The sequence below is a fragment of the Siphateles boraxobius genome, unplaced genomic scaffold (assembly GCF_051911475.1).
Source record: "Siphateles boraxobius isolate OS27281-9 unplaced genomic scaffold, OSU_SipBor_1 22, whole genome shotgun sequence".
NCBI lineage: Eukaryota > Metazoa > Chordata > Actinopteri > Cypriniformes > Leuciscidae > Siphateles > Siphateles boraxobius.
Genome location: NW_027508833.1, coordinates 26,615,897 through 26,635,833, shown reverse-complemented (window position 1 = coordinate 26,635,833; position 19,937 = coordinate 26,615,897). Strand labels below are relative to the sequence as shown.

The 19,937-nt window shown below is 35.6% G+C and overlaps 1 protein-coding gene across 4 annotated transcripts in view; it reads left to right on the top strand.

The window, feature by feature from the left end:
- bicc1a (BicC family RNA binding protein 1a) overlaps window positions 1–19,937 on the top strand; it is a 34,289-nt gene that overhangs the window by 7,708 nt on the left and 6,644 nt on the right. For all 4 annotated transcript variants that reach the window (XM_077239367.1, XM_077239368.1, XM_077239366.1 and 1 more), the window contains exons 2-10: window positions 1,111–1,157; window positions 7,617–7,686; window positions 12,295–12,374; window positions 13,166–13,324; window positions 14,352–14,405; window positions 14,998–15,183; window positions 16,290–16,550; window positions 18,559–18,690; window positions 18,766–18,967. In XM_077239367.1, the coding sequence (XP_077095482.1) occupies window positions 1,111–1,157; window positions 7,617–7,686; window positions 12,295–12,374; window positions 13,166–13,324; window positions 14,352–14,405; window positions 14,998–15,183; window positions 16,290–16,550; window positions 18,559–18,690; window positions 18,766–18,967 (1,191 nt within the window). The remainder of the gene's footprint in view (window positions 1–1,110; window positions 1,158–7,616; window positions 7,687–12,294; window positions 12,375–13,165; window positions 13,325–14,351; window positions 14,406–14,997; window positions 15,184–16,289; window positions 16,551–18,558; window positions 18,691–18,765; window positions 18,968–19,937) is intronic.

Here is a 19,937-nt window from a genome sequence, read left to right as displayed (position 1 = left end):
TAAAAATTTCAGCATTGCCATATAAATCCCAGCATTGCTTCTAGCCGGTGCAATGATTTTTGAGTTCAACACACTTTGGTTTAATGAGATGTGAACTTCTCGTAATTGTAGCTCTTTCTATCCTTGTTTTGATCTGGAAATGTAGTGAATTTCATGGAGAAATGGGTGGATGTGCTTTTGCTTGTGATTTTAGGGTCATTTAAAGGTTTAGATGACAACATTGTCTCAATTCTAACCCTTTTATTTCCTCCCATTTGGGGTTTGTTGTTCTGAACTCTCTGTGAAATCCATATTTCAACGTTATAGGTAAAGAAAAGTGCAGGAAAGGGCATGGTTCTATTAGATAAATCACTCTCTATGCAGACACATACACAAGAATGTTTAATTTTATATGATAGGACCATCTAAACCAAACATCTGGAGACCCAGCGTCCCACCAAAGCAAACAAATTCTCAGATTGTCCTGTGTTTTATCCCACCTGACTTTGAGTCATTACACATTTTTGTTTTTCAAAATCACACTTTAATTGTGTATTACACATTTAAGTGATCCTAAATCTGATAATGGTTGACAAAATGATCTAGATCATTGTAGTAGTTAGTTTAAATGGACTTTTTCTAGTGTCAAAGATCATTTTTGACCCATGCTTTACATGCATAAGTCAAATGCAAGCATTAAACCCTGTGTAGGATTCTGCAAGTGTGTGTTTATGAAGATTTATGAAGTGTTTTTTTTTGTCAGCTATAACTCATGATAGTGTGCGTTTGCATACAGCTGCTTGTGTGTGTAAAAGACAAGCATGTGTGTGACATATGAAATACATTTAGTTTCAGAAGGCTGTGAGAATGCTGCTGCCTTATTCTTGTGTGTGTTTTGTGGTTGTGTTTGAATAAATCTTTGTGTAAGTATGTGAACCTGGGAAAACTTCTGTGCTTCTCACATTATGCCTAACACCACCTAAAACTAATTCACAATATAGCATGGCTTCTCATGTCGTATTGCTTAAATAACATTCGAAAAGTTCAACAATTTAGTGAACAGAAATAATTGTGAAATTAAGTTTCTCTTGCTATTGGTAATGTAAACATCTCTCTCTTTTTCTCACACAGCAGCCAGTGAGGGGAGGATAAATGGAGGAGAGGATTTTTTTCAGAAGGTGAGAAGAAATTTGTTTATTTATGCTTATTTCCATTAGATCTCAGGTGTACCTGCTCTTTTGGTCAGTAATTAAAAAAATAAAAATAAAATAAATCACATCTATCTTTCTTGTTCCAGTAGCATGCTGGTGTTTCTAGCATGTTTTTTTTTTTTGTGTGTGTGTGTGTGTGAGAGAGAGCTTGTGGTGAGGCTTCTTTAAACACATAATAAACCTGACCAAAGATGCTCGATGAAGGGGCCAATTCAGAATGATGATTGTTTTGGTCCAAACATTTATCCCTGCTTAGGTTTCTAATAAACAGAGATAACAAGGGCCAATGAAATTGTCAAAATATTCTTGGTTTGGCTCAGATGATTGAGGTTTGCATATAGTCTATGAACAGCACTACTCTGGTTGCAGTATTGATATGATCACTGGTTTCTGTCCTCACTTGCACTTTTGCTCTTTCCATGGTTGATCCAGGAGACTTCTGTGGTAATCTTTTCTTTGTAAATGCCAGTTCTTAGGCAGTCTAAAATGATATATGTAGCCTCTTTTTATATGTATATATTCTTGTATGCATGTCATGTTTGCAATTATGTCTAGCAGAGAATTAATCTTTGTTAGAGATCAAATACCAGCAGACTTGATGATTCTGTTTAACATGTATCATGTGTAAACAATGCAGACGCAAGAATCACTTTATTGTCAGTTTGCGGATTGGTATGCATGTGAAGTTTTTTTTTTTTTTAAAGTCACAATGAAACAGAAGTAGTGGCAGATTATTATGACGTACAGCCAAGTGAAATGGATTATCAAAAAAGGATTATCAACTTTGTTCTGTCCAGCAGTTGTCACTATTTTGTCCTTTCAGGCGGTGTATATTTGATGGTGGTTTTCTGAGAATCAGCCACAAGCAGAGATAAATGGAGGAAACACACAAATGTCTGATGATTTTGATGGTGGTGACACATGGGTTGTATTTTTGGGGGGAGTTAGGCAGTTGAGTAATCATTTCAGTGATTAAAACTTTTGCTGAGTTTCCCTTCCCTGCAGTGAAGGGATTGGAATTATGCCATTGTCTCTGTGTCCGTCTTTGTCTCCAATTTCCATCATTATAATTTTCTCAAACGTCACCACAGCGGTAGTCTCTCTTCACTGTACTTTTACTGTTGCATTTACTCAAAATTCACTAATTTTTTTTTTTAAACAGAATCTAACATGACAGAGAATTACACTTCTGCTGGCATAGTTACCGTTTCAATATCAATAAATGTCAAATAAATATACAATACTGTTCAAAAGTTTGGGTTTGGAAAACAATATTTTGAAATAATTTTTTTTAAATGTATTATTTATTGAATTTTTATAAATGTAATTTTCACATGTACAAATATTTAAAATAACTTCTATTTTAATATACTTTTTAAATCATTTTAAAATGTCAATTATTTTGGAATTATTTTATGAATAGAAAGCTGAAAAGTTCACTTTTGATCTTTTTATTGCAAAAGTATTTAGTTAAAAAGTATTACACTTTTGAATGGTGATTTTATATATTCAAAATATGTAAGTCTGTCAAACCAAACACCATGTTAAAGAACTAGTTGACTCCAAAATTTTAATTCTGTCATCATTTACTCACCCTCGTGTTGTTCTCAACCTGAATGACTTTTTTTTTTCTCCTTTTTTGCAACATATATTTTGAGAAATGTCAGTTTTTTTCTTTATACAATGGAAGTCAATGGGCTCCAATGTTGTTTGGTTCCCAATGAAAAACAAAGTCATACAACTTTAGAACAACATGAAGGTGAGTAAATGATGACAGAAATGTTTTTGGGTAGATTATCCCTTTAATTCCTAATGTGCCACTAAGAGCCCATCTTACAGATCAGTAAATATATTGCAATGTCTGTAATGGATTTCTGTTTTATTTATTTCAGAGTGCACACCTGTGCAGTTTAGCCTCCATTGAAAGTAAAGGCTTCCCCAACCCTTCCCTTGTTCCATTTCCCTCCTTTTCTCCCCCTCACACCTCTTTTCTTTGCTTGTTCTCCTGAGTGCTCCTCAGCTGAACCAACAAAGGAAACAGGAAGCAGATCTCTATACACATGCTCTTTCACGTGCACTCTCTCATACACATCATTTGTCAAATATAAACACTCTGCTCTCCATCACTGTGCCCATTTTTAATGACTTAATGAAGATCAGAGATTGTGTGACTCTTGTACTTTGAAGTCACTGGCGTTTGAAACTCTTTCTCCTGTTAACGGTGGGTGTATACATTCCTGTGTCAGGATGATATTGGGTGTGGGGGAATAGGAAAGTAACATTTTCAAATGTATAGCTAACCCAATTTTTCTGAAATCGTCTGACCCATTTGAGAGGTATGTGCTGGTCAGTCACAAAAATAAACCACAAACCCCAAAACTGCTGTGTGGTCTGTCAGAAATCTCCCTCATCTGCAGATCGGAGCCAAAGAAAGCAGTCAAGAGAGAAAGTGAGAGCAGGTCGGGAATAAAGACCTATAGAATGCACAGCAGCGTTGCAGCACAACACAAACACACAGAATGGAAATGGGATCTGGCTCTCTGCCTGTACAAACTTTAAGCACCGTTCACCTTTTCATCCAATCTGAAAATGTTCAGTTTTCCTTCAGGCATGTTTGATTGTGTCTTCGTTTGGTTCAAGGTCATCAGTGTAGAGAGTTTTGGCGTTGTTGCATTGCTTAATGGAAACACCTTAAACTTAACTGAAAAGTACAGACAAATATTACAGTGTGGCTTTTTCTACTGCTGCAGTCATAAGGTTACATTGTTTTTAGCTTACAAGTGGCTAGTTTCTAGTGTCTACAAGTGACTTTGGATAAAATTAGTAATATAATAATTTCATAAAAATATTTTTTATAACTGTAGTGTATATATCTAACATAGCAAAACTGCAAGAAAAAATATAATAATAATAATTATTACTATTATTTACAAATATAATATATCAATAAAATAATAATTATATTTGGTATTGTATATACATTTTGTTTCTTGCAGTTTTGGGTTACACTTTATTTTAAGGTGTCGTTACAGTGTATTGAGTAATATTAAGTAACATGTGCTTACGATAGGGTTAATATTTGGATTAGGGTTTAGTTGCATGTAATTATGCATAATTTATAGTTATTACTATAGTAACTACATGTAACATATCTAACAATAACACTGTAAAATAAATTGTTACCCAGCTTTTTCTTTGTTAGCTAGTTACATATTGTTACATTGGTGACATTCAAATCAGCATAATTTTTTACAACATGGTACAATACATTCATAAAATCAGTGGTTACGTTTGCAAGACATAAAAACACATGATTAAAGAACATAAGATATAGCCTTTTTTTTTGTTCATCATGTCACATATGCAGAATGATGCAAAATCAAACATGATACCCTGAATTTCGGACTCTTTGAAAAAGGCTTGTAATTTCATAAAGCCAAAGACAGAAAATAGTTTAATGGCTTAATAGTCAGCATTGTGTTAAGATGTTTGTAATGTTTTTGCATGTTGTAATATAGAAGTAAATGCAAGCTTCATTCAGGCACACTGTATCAAGGATGTGAACATTACTGTTTTATTGTAGCTTTGCTGAACTTTGCTGTTTTCAAGCCGTAATTTCACAACTCTAAATCACAGGATGTGTCACAGCTGTGCATGTAATTTACAGAATTAAGAAGATCTGGAGAGATTAATAAACTTGTTCCTCTAAGTTAAAAAAACATTCTCATGTTCTTTTGTCCTTTAGGGTGTCAAAACAAAATAAAAACTGAAGCCTGCTGTTGAACCACTGGTCCAAGACTAATGAAACATGGAAAAGTATGGGCCGTAAATTTTAGAATAGCGCGTGTGACTGAATGTTCCCAGTTTATGCACGAGCATGTGCAGGCTTGGGTGTAAACATGTAATAAGTGCATGATCGTAACTGTCTTATGACATCATTCACTTCTGCCCACCATTTCTAAGGTCCATTGAAGAGATTGTGTGGTATGGATGAGAATACATTCATACTGCAGGCAAAAGTGGACCAAATCCGAAATGTTTTGTTATTGCTCTTATTATGTGACTCAGATGTGTTTTTTTGTTTAGTTTTTTCATAACCGACTGAACAGCACAAACCACATGTAATCTAATATTTTCAATTCTGATTTAGGCCACTTTGGCTATGTTCCAATTTAATTCTCAAATCTGAATATTTTTGTATAGCTGTTCACATTGTTGTTTTAAATGTGGCCAATATGAGATTCCAATGTGAACAGATCATGGTCCAGGAGTGACCCACATGTACAAAAAAAAACGATAAAAAGACGCAGCACGCTGTCTCATGGAAGTAAACATGGAGGTGATTACACATTTATTATAGTGTGATCTGCTGTGGAAGCCAGTGAATTTATGTGCAGGCAATATAAAAAACAAAGACGAGGATGTGAAAAAAGAGAGCAGAGTTTTTAAACATTTTATGATACGAGCCCTTGTGTTTTGCTTGTATATAGTACAATATATATATATAGTATATAGTTCTGACACATCACTGTCAACCCCATGACTACCTTTCGCAACTGTCTTGATAACTTTGGGTATGTAAAATCTTTGAAGTGACTCCCATGAGCACAGAATTGTGACGAATCCTGCGTGCCACTGTCCTGTGAAGTTTAGCTCTAACCCTAATTAAACACACCTGAACCGTCTAATCCAGGTCTTTCGGATTACCAGAAACGTGCCTTCGACTGACGTTAAAGTCGCATGAATTCCAGTATGACAGTTCAGACTGAGGTCGCATTGCAAAACATCTGACCTGTATCGGATTTAGGACCACTTTTGGAAGTGGCGCAAATTGGAATTGAAAAGATCAGATTCTATGTGGTTTGTGCCGTTCACACTGTCATGAGAAAAACTGATCTGAGTCACATGTGTGCAAAAAAATCCGATTTGGGCCACATTTACCTGCTGTCTGAACATAGCTTTCAATATGTGGTCCGAAAACAGAGACAGGTCTGATGTTTTGCAATGTGACATCTGTCTGAACAGTCATATCGGGATGAGTGCGACTTTTACGTCACTTGACGTATTTACAACAGATCGACATTCGTCACAATTCTGCACTGATGGAAGACATTTCAAAGCTTTTACATACTGTAACTTTGGTCACCCTGTAAACAGAAGACGGCAGCGAAGTTAGTCATAGAGGGGCGGTGAGCTATTATACCGCTGTTATTACGGTGACCGCTCTATACAAGCAAAACTAGACTGAAAACTATACAAGAAAAACTTTGCTTTGCTTCTCTTCCTCGTCTGCGTCTTTTTTGTTATCTCTGCACTAATTCACTAGCTTCCATGACCTTAGAAATGCATATGTAAGTGCTGACTTCAGTGGCCTGCATGTTTACTTCCGTATGCCGTCTTCAGTTCACTACTGGGACCAGTTCACAATAAATGAGCAATAAGTCAGTAGCCTAAATGACTGCTTATAGTATATACAGTCAATCTGTCTGAGGAGCAGGTGCAAATCTATGCCACGTGTATTTAAAATAAATATATAAATCAAAATAAATAAATTCTAGTTAGTAGCCTATTAGCCCAGAGGCTGAGATTCTCCTAAAGGTCCTGTGGAAAACTTCACTTGGATTTGATCAATTTATATATATATAATTGCTGCAGTTTCATGCTCAGATTTTTTTTTTCCTGAAAGAAATTGGGTTTGTAGCCAAAACTTCTCATGAGAACTGCTGTACAGTAAAGCCTTGCTGACCATGAAAGCCAAGAGGTTTTTAAAGGCAGTAAGATAGAGTCTGCCACAAAACGGGTAAATAAATGTGTTTTCTATAGAGACAAAGGAGTGTTTCCAAAGTTGCGGGTTTTCTCTAAAAAATTAATTTACATGAAAGACAAAACCACTAAAAATAGTGAAGCGCTCTGCCTTCTTCCAGAGGAGGATTGAGCTCCAGGCAAAATCATGGCAGAGTTTTGTAAAACATTGAACCTGTATATTCATTTACCTTGCAAATTACCATACATTTCTTTTTTGTGTATTTTATATGGACACAAAACGCATTACCATTCTTGCTTTTACTCTCTTTTCCTTCACATATGCTACTGGTTAGCACGCTAGGCCTGTCAAAGGCACGCTGCCAACTGGCTGTTACATGTTTCACAGGTTTTGGAGCCAGCTGTGTGTATATGTGTGTGAAACTGAGAAAGTAGGGCATGTTTTAGCCAGAGAGAGCGATGATTGTAAGGCCTCTGTTAAAACAGCTTGAACATTTCTGTCAGTGTGAATATTTTAGCATAACTGAAAAAGTTCTTGTGTGTTTGAGAATGACAAAACGTATATTTGCTAATATTAGCGTAGCAAGCCAATGTGTTTTGAATGCATATTTGAGTGTTTTACATTGCATTTGCATCCACTCATGTTAATTTTTTGTGTTTTAGGTCATGGATGAAACAAACACTCAGATTGCCTGGCCGTCCAAACTGAAGATTGGAGCAAAGTCCAAAAAAGGTATACACACGCACACAGACAGACAGTAGTTATGGCAGAAGTCTCTGCGCTAGTCACACAGCATAAACGTACAATCTGTTCACAAGTAGCTGTGTCTAACATAGAATATGGTTATATTCAGTTGGTATCCTGTTGTCTTTTTTCAGTATCACAATCGTGTTTTGTCTGTCCGTAGGCTGTTTGTTTGGAATATCTTACAGCTTTAAAAAGGTAGTTAAGATTTTCGATAGATGCCCAACATTGATTTTCCATATAGGAACTGCATGTTCTTCATTCCCTGATCAAAGATATATTACTGGTCAAATATTTGGAGTCTTTTTGGAATATTTTTTCTCTAAGTAAGTTAGCACTTTTATTACACATTAAACATTTATACTGTTAAAAAAAACTATTTCACATAAACGTTCTTTTGAACTTTCTGTTTCTCAGAGAATCCTAAAATGTATCATGGTTTGCACAATAATATTCAGCAGCACAACATTAATAATAAGAAATGTTTCTTGAGCTTCATATTGGCATATGTAACCTTTTCACATGTCTAGGGCTCTCAGAAGCAGAAGTTGTCATAGTTGAGTAAACATCTAGCCTATAGCAGTGAACGGGAGACAGCAGCACATATTATTTTTGTATACCCATTTGCTCCGATAGCAAATGAAAAAAATCATGATATTTATGACTTTCCAAAAGAGGGAAAATATGAAGAGATTGATTATGGCAGTCAGAAGAGAGAAAGATGTTAAATTTAGCTGTCAGTCCCTCAGCTGTTGTATTAGAAACACACTTGCGGTAGCTTTAATTGTTATTATTTAATTTTTTTGTTGTTTATTTACAGTTTAATATTAAACAACGTATAGCTAAATACATTATATTATTTTTTTTCAAAATGAAATATGATAAACTTGTTTGCGATGTTGACAACTGTGGAAACTCATCATCACAGTCCGTGAAAATGGTCCATTAGAATGATTAGAAGGGTCATGTGACACTGAGGACTTGAGTAATGACTGCTGAAAATTCAGCTTTGCCATCACAGGAATAAATTATGCTTTAAAATACATTCAAATAAAAAAAGGCATTTTAAATGGTAATAAAATTTCACAGTATTTGCTGTTTTTATTGTATTTTGATCAAATAAATGCAGCCTTTGTGAGCTTTCAAAACATTTCCATTTTGTATAAAACGTAAGTGGCAACTAACATCTGATTGTGTAGCAGAGATTAGGTATAGCAAGTCTGTAAGTTCTCTAATTTTCTGTGGCAACAGTTCAGACCGAAATATTGGCTTTAAAAAGCCATAGAACGTAATCAGGCCCTTAAGGGTTTTCCTAAATGATTAATGTGAGCGGATCTGGCAACACTAGGCAAAACCGAATCTAGTGTGGGTGAAGAGTGACATGGAGCTGGATGGATTAGGTCTCTCTAAAGAAGTTAATATTTTTTGCTACCTTGAATGTTTAAAAGACAGGCCAGTTTGCTGTAATTCTCGTTAGTATTGTTCAAAAGATGACAGGCTCTTCTTAATTTGTGCTTTTCCAGGTAACTGACGATATATGAATGTACTTTTGTAGCTAATATTTTGTGAAGCTATTTTTGTGCTTATCTGCCTGCCTGTGTGAAAGTTTGCACACATTTTTGTTTATGTGGCTCATTGCCACATGCCTAAAAGACTCGAAGAGTGTGTTTTTGGAGGTTCATTTCACCTTGCACTCAGTATTTTTTTTTTTTAAAAGCCCTAAAGAAATGAATAATAATAATAATCCTGCTCGAAATTATGTGCACTCCCATAAGATGAAGACTGTCTTATCAGTATCCTAGTAAATGCTGATTTATTTGACATGGTGCAGGTCACCTCATGGGGGCTGCCATGATAAGATCTACAGCAAAAATTGGACAATTTTTCTCGTCTAAATTGATCATAACTGACTTTTAATGAACATTTGTAAAATTATATTGGTAACCGGCCGCAAACTTTTACTTTAGCGTTCACGTTACTAGGCCTAAGTATAAGTCCAAGACATCTGCCATATTGTCTAGTGCCCCCAAAATAAATTGATGCACCATTTAATAGCTATAAATCTGTTAAAACAGTTAATTTGTTGGTAATTTGTTGTAAATTAAAATAATTCAAATGTGCATATCATTCTGACTTTGTTTCTGACCTTAAAGGGGTCATCAGATGCCAAATTCAAAATTTGCATATAAATGATTCCTTGCAGTGTGTGGACACAACCACCATACAATGAAAAAAAATCCTTTTTAATCCTCAAAGTCTAAACACTCTCAATAATCAGGCCATTTGGATTTTCTGAGCACTATGATGTCATAATGCTCATGCTCCGCCCACGACCACTGACGGACTGTCCCGTATTAGCATATTTCTGCCCTCAGCACCCACCATGGAAGAGAGGGATGGGAGGAGCAGTTGCTCATTATGGTCACCGTGATTTTGCCAAGTAAGACATGGTCCTGGATCAACATATTTTGTTGATCCTGGATCAACATTCCTGTCCCAAAATGTAGTCCTTACCCAATCCCTACCCCTAAACCTAACCCTACCCATAACTTTTCTCTAAAATCAGAGGGTAATGATAGGTGAATGACACTGATGTTTAAGTACTTCACCTTGGTTCTAAGCCTAAACTTGACATAAACTGTAAACTTGTCCCTCAAATCTGATTGGTTAATTGGAAAGTTGATCCAGGATCAACAACGATGTTGATCCAGGAACATGTGGTACTTGGTGAAATCAGGTTCACCGCTCATTATCATTTAAACAGTGTGAACAGAGCTGTTTTTGAGGAGGTAAAAAGGTTGTTGTTTTACACAACCATTGAGGAATTTCTACCAAAGTATATTACAAACTTTACATGAATACCCATCTAAAGAATCATACCAACTTGTGGAAAATGGGCATCCGATGACCCCTTTAAAGTACCATATTTCTTCAGAATCAGTCATTTTGGATGTGCCCAAGATCTCTCTTTCTTTCAATCTCTGCACATTTTCCCTCCTTTGTTTTTTTCCTGCTTTCTGTATTTCTGTAAAGTCCCCTGTTGATCTTGTTGTAAATAATGGTCAATGTTAGGGTTAATGGTTAGACTCACATGCTAAACTATATTTTACTTTCCCAGGTCTCAAATTGTTTTCTCATTTTCTCTCTATTTTTTCCTTCTTATATGTTTCGGCCTCTGTAACAGATGTTATCAATCTGAGAGATGTCTGTTCCACTGTCCTGAGTCAGTAAAGCACTTTTAAATGAGGCTGTCTAACAAAACAAAATCACTCTCAACTGGAGTGTAGAGAGACCAGACAGTTTGGTTGACAACAGGAATAAATGACTTGGTTGAAGCCATGTCCAGCCACCGTGTCTATGTGTGTTTGTATATGAATATATAAACTACGATTCATAAGTTTAGGCTCAGTAAGATTTTTTTTTTCGAAATAAATTAATACATTTATTCCACAAGGACACGTTCAATTGATCAAAAGTGACAGTAAAGACTTTTATAATGTTACAAAATATTTCTGTCAAATGAATGTCAAATGAATGAACCCTTGAAAACTGATCATGGTTTAAACCAAAAATATTAAATATTCAAAACCGTTTTCAACATTGATAATAATAAGAAATGTTTCTTGAGCAACAAATCAGCATATTAGAATGATTTTGGGGAAAATTCAGCTTTGCAATCACAGGAATAAATTGCATTTTAAGATATAATAAAATAGAAAACAGTTCACAATATTATTGTTTTACTATATTTTTGACCAAACATTTGAATGAGTGTGTGTGTGTGTGTGTGTGTGTGTGTGTGTGTGTGTGTGTGTGTGTGTGTGTGTGTGTGTGTGTGTAGTATATGTGTAAATGTGTTTGTTTATACATATACACCCTTATATTGAGAACTTCAAATGAAAGACAGACATTGGTGTTGATAATAACCGTATATATGCATGCATGAACTATGAGATTTTTCACAGACATGCATAGACATTCTCCATTCATAACACATGCCACACATGCAACCCCACACAAACTCACACATGCTGGAGTTGATGAATACCACATGGCAGGAAGAGGATAGTGTGGTGGGCTGGACTAGGAGACCCCTACTGGTATTACTATAATACCTCCCCCAATAACAGTGCAATTTATATATGTGTGTGTGTGTGTGTGTGTGTGTGTGTGTGTGTGTGTGTGTGTGTGTGTGTGTGTGTGTGTGCACGCGTGTTAGACAGTGATCCTTCCTGTTTCATCCCCCCTGCTCTTCTAGGTCCAAATCCTTCAGTTTGTGGGAGTGTTTTAGGGGGTGTGAGTAAGTACGAGAATTTGTGTAGAGACAAACAGAATTCCAAGTTACACTACTAGAGCTATTTTTAGAGAGCAGCAGTAAAGCAGCTATGAATTGTATTTCTCATGATGTATGTTGGGGGTGTCTTTGTGGAAAACTTAAAGAGAAAAGTGTTAACTCTTGAGACCACTGGTTTTGAAACCAGATTTAATTCATTGTGTAAAAAAATAGCGCAAATTGTGTTGTGAAGCACCTTTCTTAATGAATGACTTTGTTCTCTTGTCCTGTACTCATCTGCTTTCTTCCTCTTCTCCTCACAGATCCACATATTAAGGTCAGCGGAAAGAGGGAAGATGTGCGAGAGGCCAAAGAGACAATAATGTCCGTTCTTGACACAAAGGTAAGCACTAAACATGTGATTGTCATGGTAGCTGCAGGAAAAATTTGGTCTTTTTGGGTTCACTTTAAAAACAGTCAGTATTTTTTATAATTTCCCAGTACAAGGCTGTTAATATACGAACATCTTTAAAGGCTAAATTATTTATTTTATTTAAATATAATATTTATTTTTCTTACCGCATTGAGAAATATTTTTTCTTGTTTTCAGCATAAATATTTCTTGTTTTAAGAATAAAAATCTGGCAAAATATGTAGCAAAACGGCTATGAAATGCTACACCAATCAGAAGATACTATTGATAGAAGATACTATAATACTATAGTAAAATTGTGTAATGTTACAATTTAAAATAATGTTTATATATATATATATATATATATATATATATATATATATAAATTATTTTAAAATGTAATTTATTCTTGCATCATTACTCCAGTCTTCAGTGTAACATGAACCTTCAGAACTCATTCTAATTTGCTGATTTGGTGCTCAAAAACATTTCTTATCATCATCAATGATGAAAACAGTTGTGCTGCTTAATATGTTTGTGTGATTCCTTTTTTTCAGGATTTGTTAATGAATAGAAAGTTCTTTCTTTTCTGTCTCTCTTGATCAATTTAAAGACTTAAAAAAAAATGTACTGAACATTTTAAAATGTTTTGGAAAAACGTTTGAACGTCAGTGTATCTGAATGCAGTCTACTAAAGAGTTATGAACAAGGTTAAATGATTTTAATTCAGTTATGAAAGGTTTCCATGAATGCTGTGTTACGACCTTTGAAACCCACAGAGTAATCGTGTGACCCTGAAGATGGACGTATCACACACAGAACACTCGCATGTTATTGGGAAAGGAGGGAATAACATCAAACGAGTTATGGAAGAGACGGGCTGTCACATACACTTTCCAGACTCTAACAGGCACAGCCAGGGGGAGAAGAGCAACCAGGTACTGACACACACACACACACACAAACACACACACACACACACACACACACACACACACACACACACACACACACACACACACACACACATACACATACACATACACATACACATACACATACACATACACACACACACACACACACACACCAACCCAACCAAGACCAGCAACAAGTCATACATTTTTTTTCATACCCATTTTCAGGATCTTCATTTTTATTTTCGTAAAAGTTCACTGTGTTGTACTGGTGCTTGTGTTGTTTCAAACCTACTACAGCAGGGGTAAGCTTTCCAGCAAATAATTACTGACATTTTGGTCTTTTACTCAAAAAAATATCAAATGGACGGTGAATACATGAGGGTGAATACATAATGACAGAATTGTCCCTACTATGGGAATGTTTAGTTATTTGTGCTAATTTAGCAAGCACACAGCAAATCTCTTCCATCCAGCCAACTTTTACTATCCAGCAGTGGCTAACTCTAACTGAATCATTTTATTGGCTGAGGGACACGAGGCAGTTTGTATTGGCCGGAGGATGAGAACGGTTTGGAGTAAGATGGATCTGATTGGCTGTTGGATGGCTGTCAGGTTTAAATAGACTGCTGAGTGGTCTGAGAGGCGTGCAGACAGTTTGGAATGTTAGTAGCGTATACAAGCGCACGCATGCACAAACACTGACTTCAGAGCCAAACCAGATGGACTCTCTGAACTGGGCCGATCACCTCGTTCCAAACCGGGATTAATTCTTACAGGCCTTGATTAAACGTGTGGTCGTCAGGATGAAATGATGGGAAAAAAACAGCAGGACGTTTAATTAAGGTTTTTTAGACTGGCTGACTGCCACACACATACTCCTATTTTAATGTTTCGATTGGTAATAAATCAAGTTTCTGGACGTGAAATTGCATCCTATTTAAATAAAAAATCTTACAGGATGAGAGAAAGGAATAAACAGCTGCACATATTATGAAAAAAAATCGTGAAGAACAATCGTCTCTTTGTCCCCTTCTTTTTCTGTCAGGTGTCGATTGCGGGGCAGCTGACTGGTGTTGAGGCAGCGCGAGTTAAAATACGGGTGAGACTTAGTTTATGAGCTTGCTTTCTTCTTTTCTTTTATGGTCACTTGTCACTATGTGCAGGCCAGGTGTTTCAAAACTTTTTGATGCCACTGAACCCCATATATAATGATCCATATTATATGATGTAGGCCCATTTATAATGTAGCAAGGATTACATTATAAAAAACAATGTCTAATTACAATAAATAATTGTTTTTTGTTTGTGATTGGTCTAAATCCTAAACAATTTAAAATATATAATCTTAAATTGACATATCTTTTTTTCTACCCACTATTATATGTAAAAACCTGAAGAGAAACCCTTTCACTTTAAATTATATGTATTTTTAAGTGCATATAACCAGACTGCAATTTGATTAATAACTTTTAACACATTAACCTGGAGAGCCCTAAATACACTGTTTTTCCTTCCTAATGTTATGCTCTATCGACCCCTTGTGGCCCAGTTTGAATGGCCAATCATAGATTAGGGGCTTTATGTGCTGCATCCTAGTGGTTAAAAATGTCATAACTTCTTGTTGTGTGTTGTCTTCAAACCGTCTGTTATTTTCTAGTCAAAAGCATCACTCTTCCCCATCCTCTCTGTAGGAGCTGTTGCCGTTGATGCTGATGTTTGAATGCAGTGGGGTGGTGCAGCATGTGGACTGTAGCTCTCCTGTAGTTCAGCATATCTCCCACACTTACAATGTCTCCATCTCCTTCAAAGCACCCTCCCGTCTCTATGGCAACACTGCCATCGTCCGTGGCAACCAGAACAATGCCAGTGGTGTTAAGGTGAGGCATGAAGTGATAGACATACAAATGAATGCTGCTATTGAAAGAGATTTTATTTAATCTATTTTATTATAATTAATTATATATATATATATATATATATATATATATATATATAAACAAGGGTGAAAATATGAACTATTAACTTTATACATACAATATTGTTCAAAGGTTTGGGGTTAGCATGATTTTTTTAATGTTTCTGAATTAAGTTTCTTATGCTCACCAAGGCTGTTTATTTAATCCAAAAAATACAGTAAAACACTAATAACGTGGAATATTATTACAATTTAAAATGACTGTTTTCTATTTGAATATATATTTAAATATAATTTATTCCTGTGATGACAAAGCTGAATTTTCAGCATTATTACAGTCTTCAGTGTTTCATGATCCTTCAGAAATCATTCTAATATGGTGACTTGATGCTAAAGACACATTTATTATTATCAATGTTGAAAACAGTTGTGCTGCTTAACGTATTTATGGAAACTGATGCATATATTTTGATGATTCTTTGAAGAACAAAAAACTTTTGTAACAATGAGGAAGTAGAGTGTAGAATGTTTGATCAGTTTAATGCATTCTTGCTGACTTAAAGTATTAATTACTTTCTTTCTTTTTTAATCTAAGTGACCCCAAACATTTGAACGATAATATTAAAACCATTTCAAATTGACTAAAATAAATGGTAAAGGCATGGTAAAAAACAGTTTTTACATGATGACCTTCCTATGTCAAAAAATAAAATGGTAAAATCTGAATTTATTAGTGAAAGTAAACCCCTAAAATTGCACATAGTTGACCCAAAACCTCCTACTGAAGTGGCATTCATTAGCAGAAATGAAATGAGCGAGCTCTTGAGTAGGAGAAGGAATGAAACTAGGTCATTTCATGAAATGGAGAGATTTAGTTTTCGAGTCGAGCTGGTAGAAATTAAACTGAAAACCGCAGCCTCCACCACATAATATAGGACATTACAAGAGATGGGTGACAGTTTTATTAGTGTGAGTACGTGTAAGCTTATATAATGGCATCCCTGTGTGAGTTTGTGTGACTGCAGATCTATATCTTGTGTGTTCTGCTAACATGATTGTGTGTTTCAGCGCGGTACAGCTTTGCTATTGGAGCACCTCGCTGGGTCTTTGGCCGGCTCAGTGCTGGTCAGCACACAACTGGACATCGCTCCCCAGCACCACCACTTTCTTTTGGGCCGCAACGGAGCCAATGTTAAGCATATTTTCCAGCGCACTGGTGCCAATATTCACTTCCCCGAGCTCAACCCTCACAACACGCACACTAGCCGCTCTGCCGTCTACATACAGGGCAGCATTGATGGCGTATGTGCGGCTAGACAGCAGCTAATGGTATTTGTCTTTTTTCTATTCTGTCTGCTCTTTAATTTAATATCTCCCTCCATATTTGTGGCCAGTCTGCGTAACAGAACACATGTTATGTTGAAAGAGATGACATTGAGAGAGATGTTTGGATGAGAGTACTGACAGATGATGAGACTCATGCCGGGCTGGATGAAGACTTCGAGGCTTTAGCAACGTGCCCGACCAGAGGGATTTCAAAACTCTTGCCAGATTTTTTCAAAACAGGAAATGCAGATTTAGCCACGCTGCCATTTCAAACTATAATTTAATCTTTGAGGTCTAATTATAAGTATATGTGCAAAACTACATATTTTCAAAATCAATCAGTGGATTGCCTGAAGAACTAGTTGACTAATCAGCTATGTTATTTTAGTATAATATGAATTAGCTTTTATTTTTATATAAATTTTGTTATGTGCTTGTTTTTTTATCAATTTTGTAATATATTTCTACTTAGCTTAAGTGTATTTTTATTTCTTTTTTTGTCATTTTAGTACTTCAAATTAACCTTATTTTATTTCGGTTAGTTGAAAAGACAACAGTTCTAATTTCCTTTTAAATTTAAAGCGGCAGTCTGTGACTGTTTTGTGTAAAAAATTATCCAAAATACATTTTTGAGCAATTACATAACCAGCCAGTGTTCAAAACTATCTGCTTGCCTTAGCTCGATTCAAAACGGTAAGTTTGTAATAGTGTTTTCAATTCCAGTGGTACTGGTGGATTTCTGCGGGAAATTCGAGCACGTCTTTGCGTCATTACGTCACATCTGTACACATAAAGAAGGTGTCTCGGCTGGTAGGCTACACTGCCTGTGAGGATGTTGGAGGTGGAGATTTATAGCCTTTTCTCACAGTACTTGATATAATTAAACTTATAAATTTGATGGCAGATCCAGAAAGGTTCAAACGACAATCACCCGTGACAACTGGAGATTCACCCGTAGTAAAATGCAAAAGACTTTGGACTTCGGAGTGGCTACTGAAAAAAGAGACTGCAACTGTTGTTAACATTAACAACTTGAGAACAAAGTATAATTTGCAGGGTTTGCTGTGATTTTGCCTTTTTTTCCCTTAGTTGGTCAGAACAAAACTGGATGTTAATTACTTGTTCATATGACATTTTCCGGTGAACATTCTAATGTTGGTCATACTTCCAAAAAGTAGAATCTGTGATTCCGAATGACCGTGTCCACACCGGCGCGGTGACTGACAGCCGCACATTCTCCTCAAAACATTGGATTCATCCGGGAATGTGCCGTGCTGAGGCACAACCCACGTAAAGTTGATAATTCTGCGAATAACTGCAATTGCAGATTTAGAACAGAGATGGCGACAAAGAGGAAAAACTTCGGACTGCAGCTTTAAGTTTTAATATCTTTATTTTATTTTATTTCAGACACATTTCAGTTAACAAAAAAAGATTTTTAATAGTTTTAGTTGTAGTTTTATGTAACAATAGCAACACTGCTAATCCATCTTGAAGGAAAGGTCCGGTTTTAAAAGTTAAACTTTAAAAACAAAAAAATTCCACTTGTCTCTCTTAGATACAGTGAGGTACTTATGATGGAAGTGAATGGGGGCCAATCATAAACGTTAAAATACTCCCTGCTTAATAGTACAGCCACAAGATGTGAACAATATGAATATAAACATAATTTTACTGTGATAAAATCACTTACTAACCATTTCTGTGTAAAGTTATATCGACCTTTTATATTCACTTCTATTGTATGTGCCTCATCATAACCTTGATTTTTGCCTTTATAAACTACTATTGAAAAAATATGTGGTAAAATAATTATAATTATAAATAAATACATTATATTTATTATAATAATTATAAATAAATAAATAAATAAAATTTTGGTTGAGTTTAACCAGTACATTTATTTAAGGAAACCCATTATATAATTAGGCTGAGTAAGTTAATAAGATAAAAGGTTGTGATTTTTCAGAATTGATTTGTAAGCGTATATGAATGCTTGTTTATATTTTAGGGTTGTCTGCCGTTGGTGCTGCTGTTTGACATTAAGGAGGAGATGGAGGTGGCATCTCAGGTCGTTACTACACTTATGGAGCAGCTAGATGTCTTCATCAGTATTAAACCGAAACCGAAACAACCCAGCAAGGTAACAAAAGCCCAGTTCTTTTGCGTATATGTGGTACATTAAGCTTCTGTTGCTGACTACAGGTTTTCCTCTCAGTCTGTGATAGTGAAGAGCGTGGAAAGGAATGCTGGGAGTATGTATGAGGTGCGCAAGATCCTGTTGGGGCTGGAGTCCAGCAGTGTGCCCTCTTCTTTCAACCATGTCACTATTAACGGACAAGCTCCAGCCTCCCCTCCCCTGATTGGCTCAATTGGACTCGACACGCTAGCTTCAGCTGAACTGAGGCTTAGAACTCTGGGTAATGTAGTTAATGTGTGTGTGTGTGTGTGTGTATATATATATATATAATGACTTAACCACAGTGTAAGGTACATTTATGATCTAAAAGTAATTCCTTGAATGTGTATTCTAAGCAAGGTCTGTTTGTATTAATACATCATACACAGTCCTGCTTTAGCTCTGCAGTCACTATAATTACTACTGTCTGTGTTCGCAGATTACATCTTACGCTGCCAAACAGCTTCATAATTAGCTACAGCTGTGTGTGTGTGTGTGTGTGTGTGTGTGTGTGTGTGTGTGTGTGTGTGTGTGTGTGTGTGTGTGTGTGTGTGTGTGTGTGTGTGTGTGTGTGTGTGTGTGTGTGTGTGTGTGTGTGTGTGTGTGTGTGTGTGTGTGTGTGTGTTTTCCTGTGTTCCACATTCACTCATACACTATTTGTGTGACTTAAAACAGTCCCCTCTGTTGTTTTTCTCAAGACTCGGACTTAGTTGTGCATGTTTAGAGTACTGTTACATTTAGGATCAGTATGATAATAGTAATTAAGTTAACAATCATGCTCGTAACAATAGCTTTGTTTCAAAACCTAGCAAGCTGTCTACCTTGATAACTTTTATAACATGGTAGGTTAAACTGTGTTCACATGTTCAAACATCACTTGTGTAATTTATGGATAAGACAATGCCAGAATATATATCAAAGATTATTTAACAAGTCAAATGGGTTGTAGTTAATGTTGAAAAAAAAAAAAAAAAAATATATATATATATATTAAGAATATAATTTATGTATTTATAATATATATATTTTTTTGTTTGTTTTATCTAAAATGTACTATTTCACTCAACATTTGTCTGTGTTTTTTGTGCTCATTAGAGTATCAAATAATTAGTTTAGCAACATGCTAATGTTTGAAGATTGTTTATAAAATCAGTAATAAAATCTGATAACAATGGAATTGTGAATTTAGATTCTTTAGCTAAATCATGCTA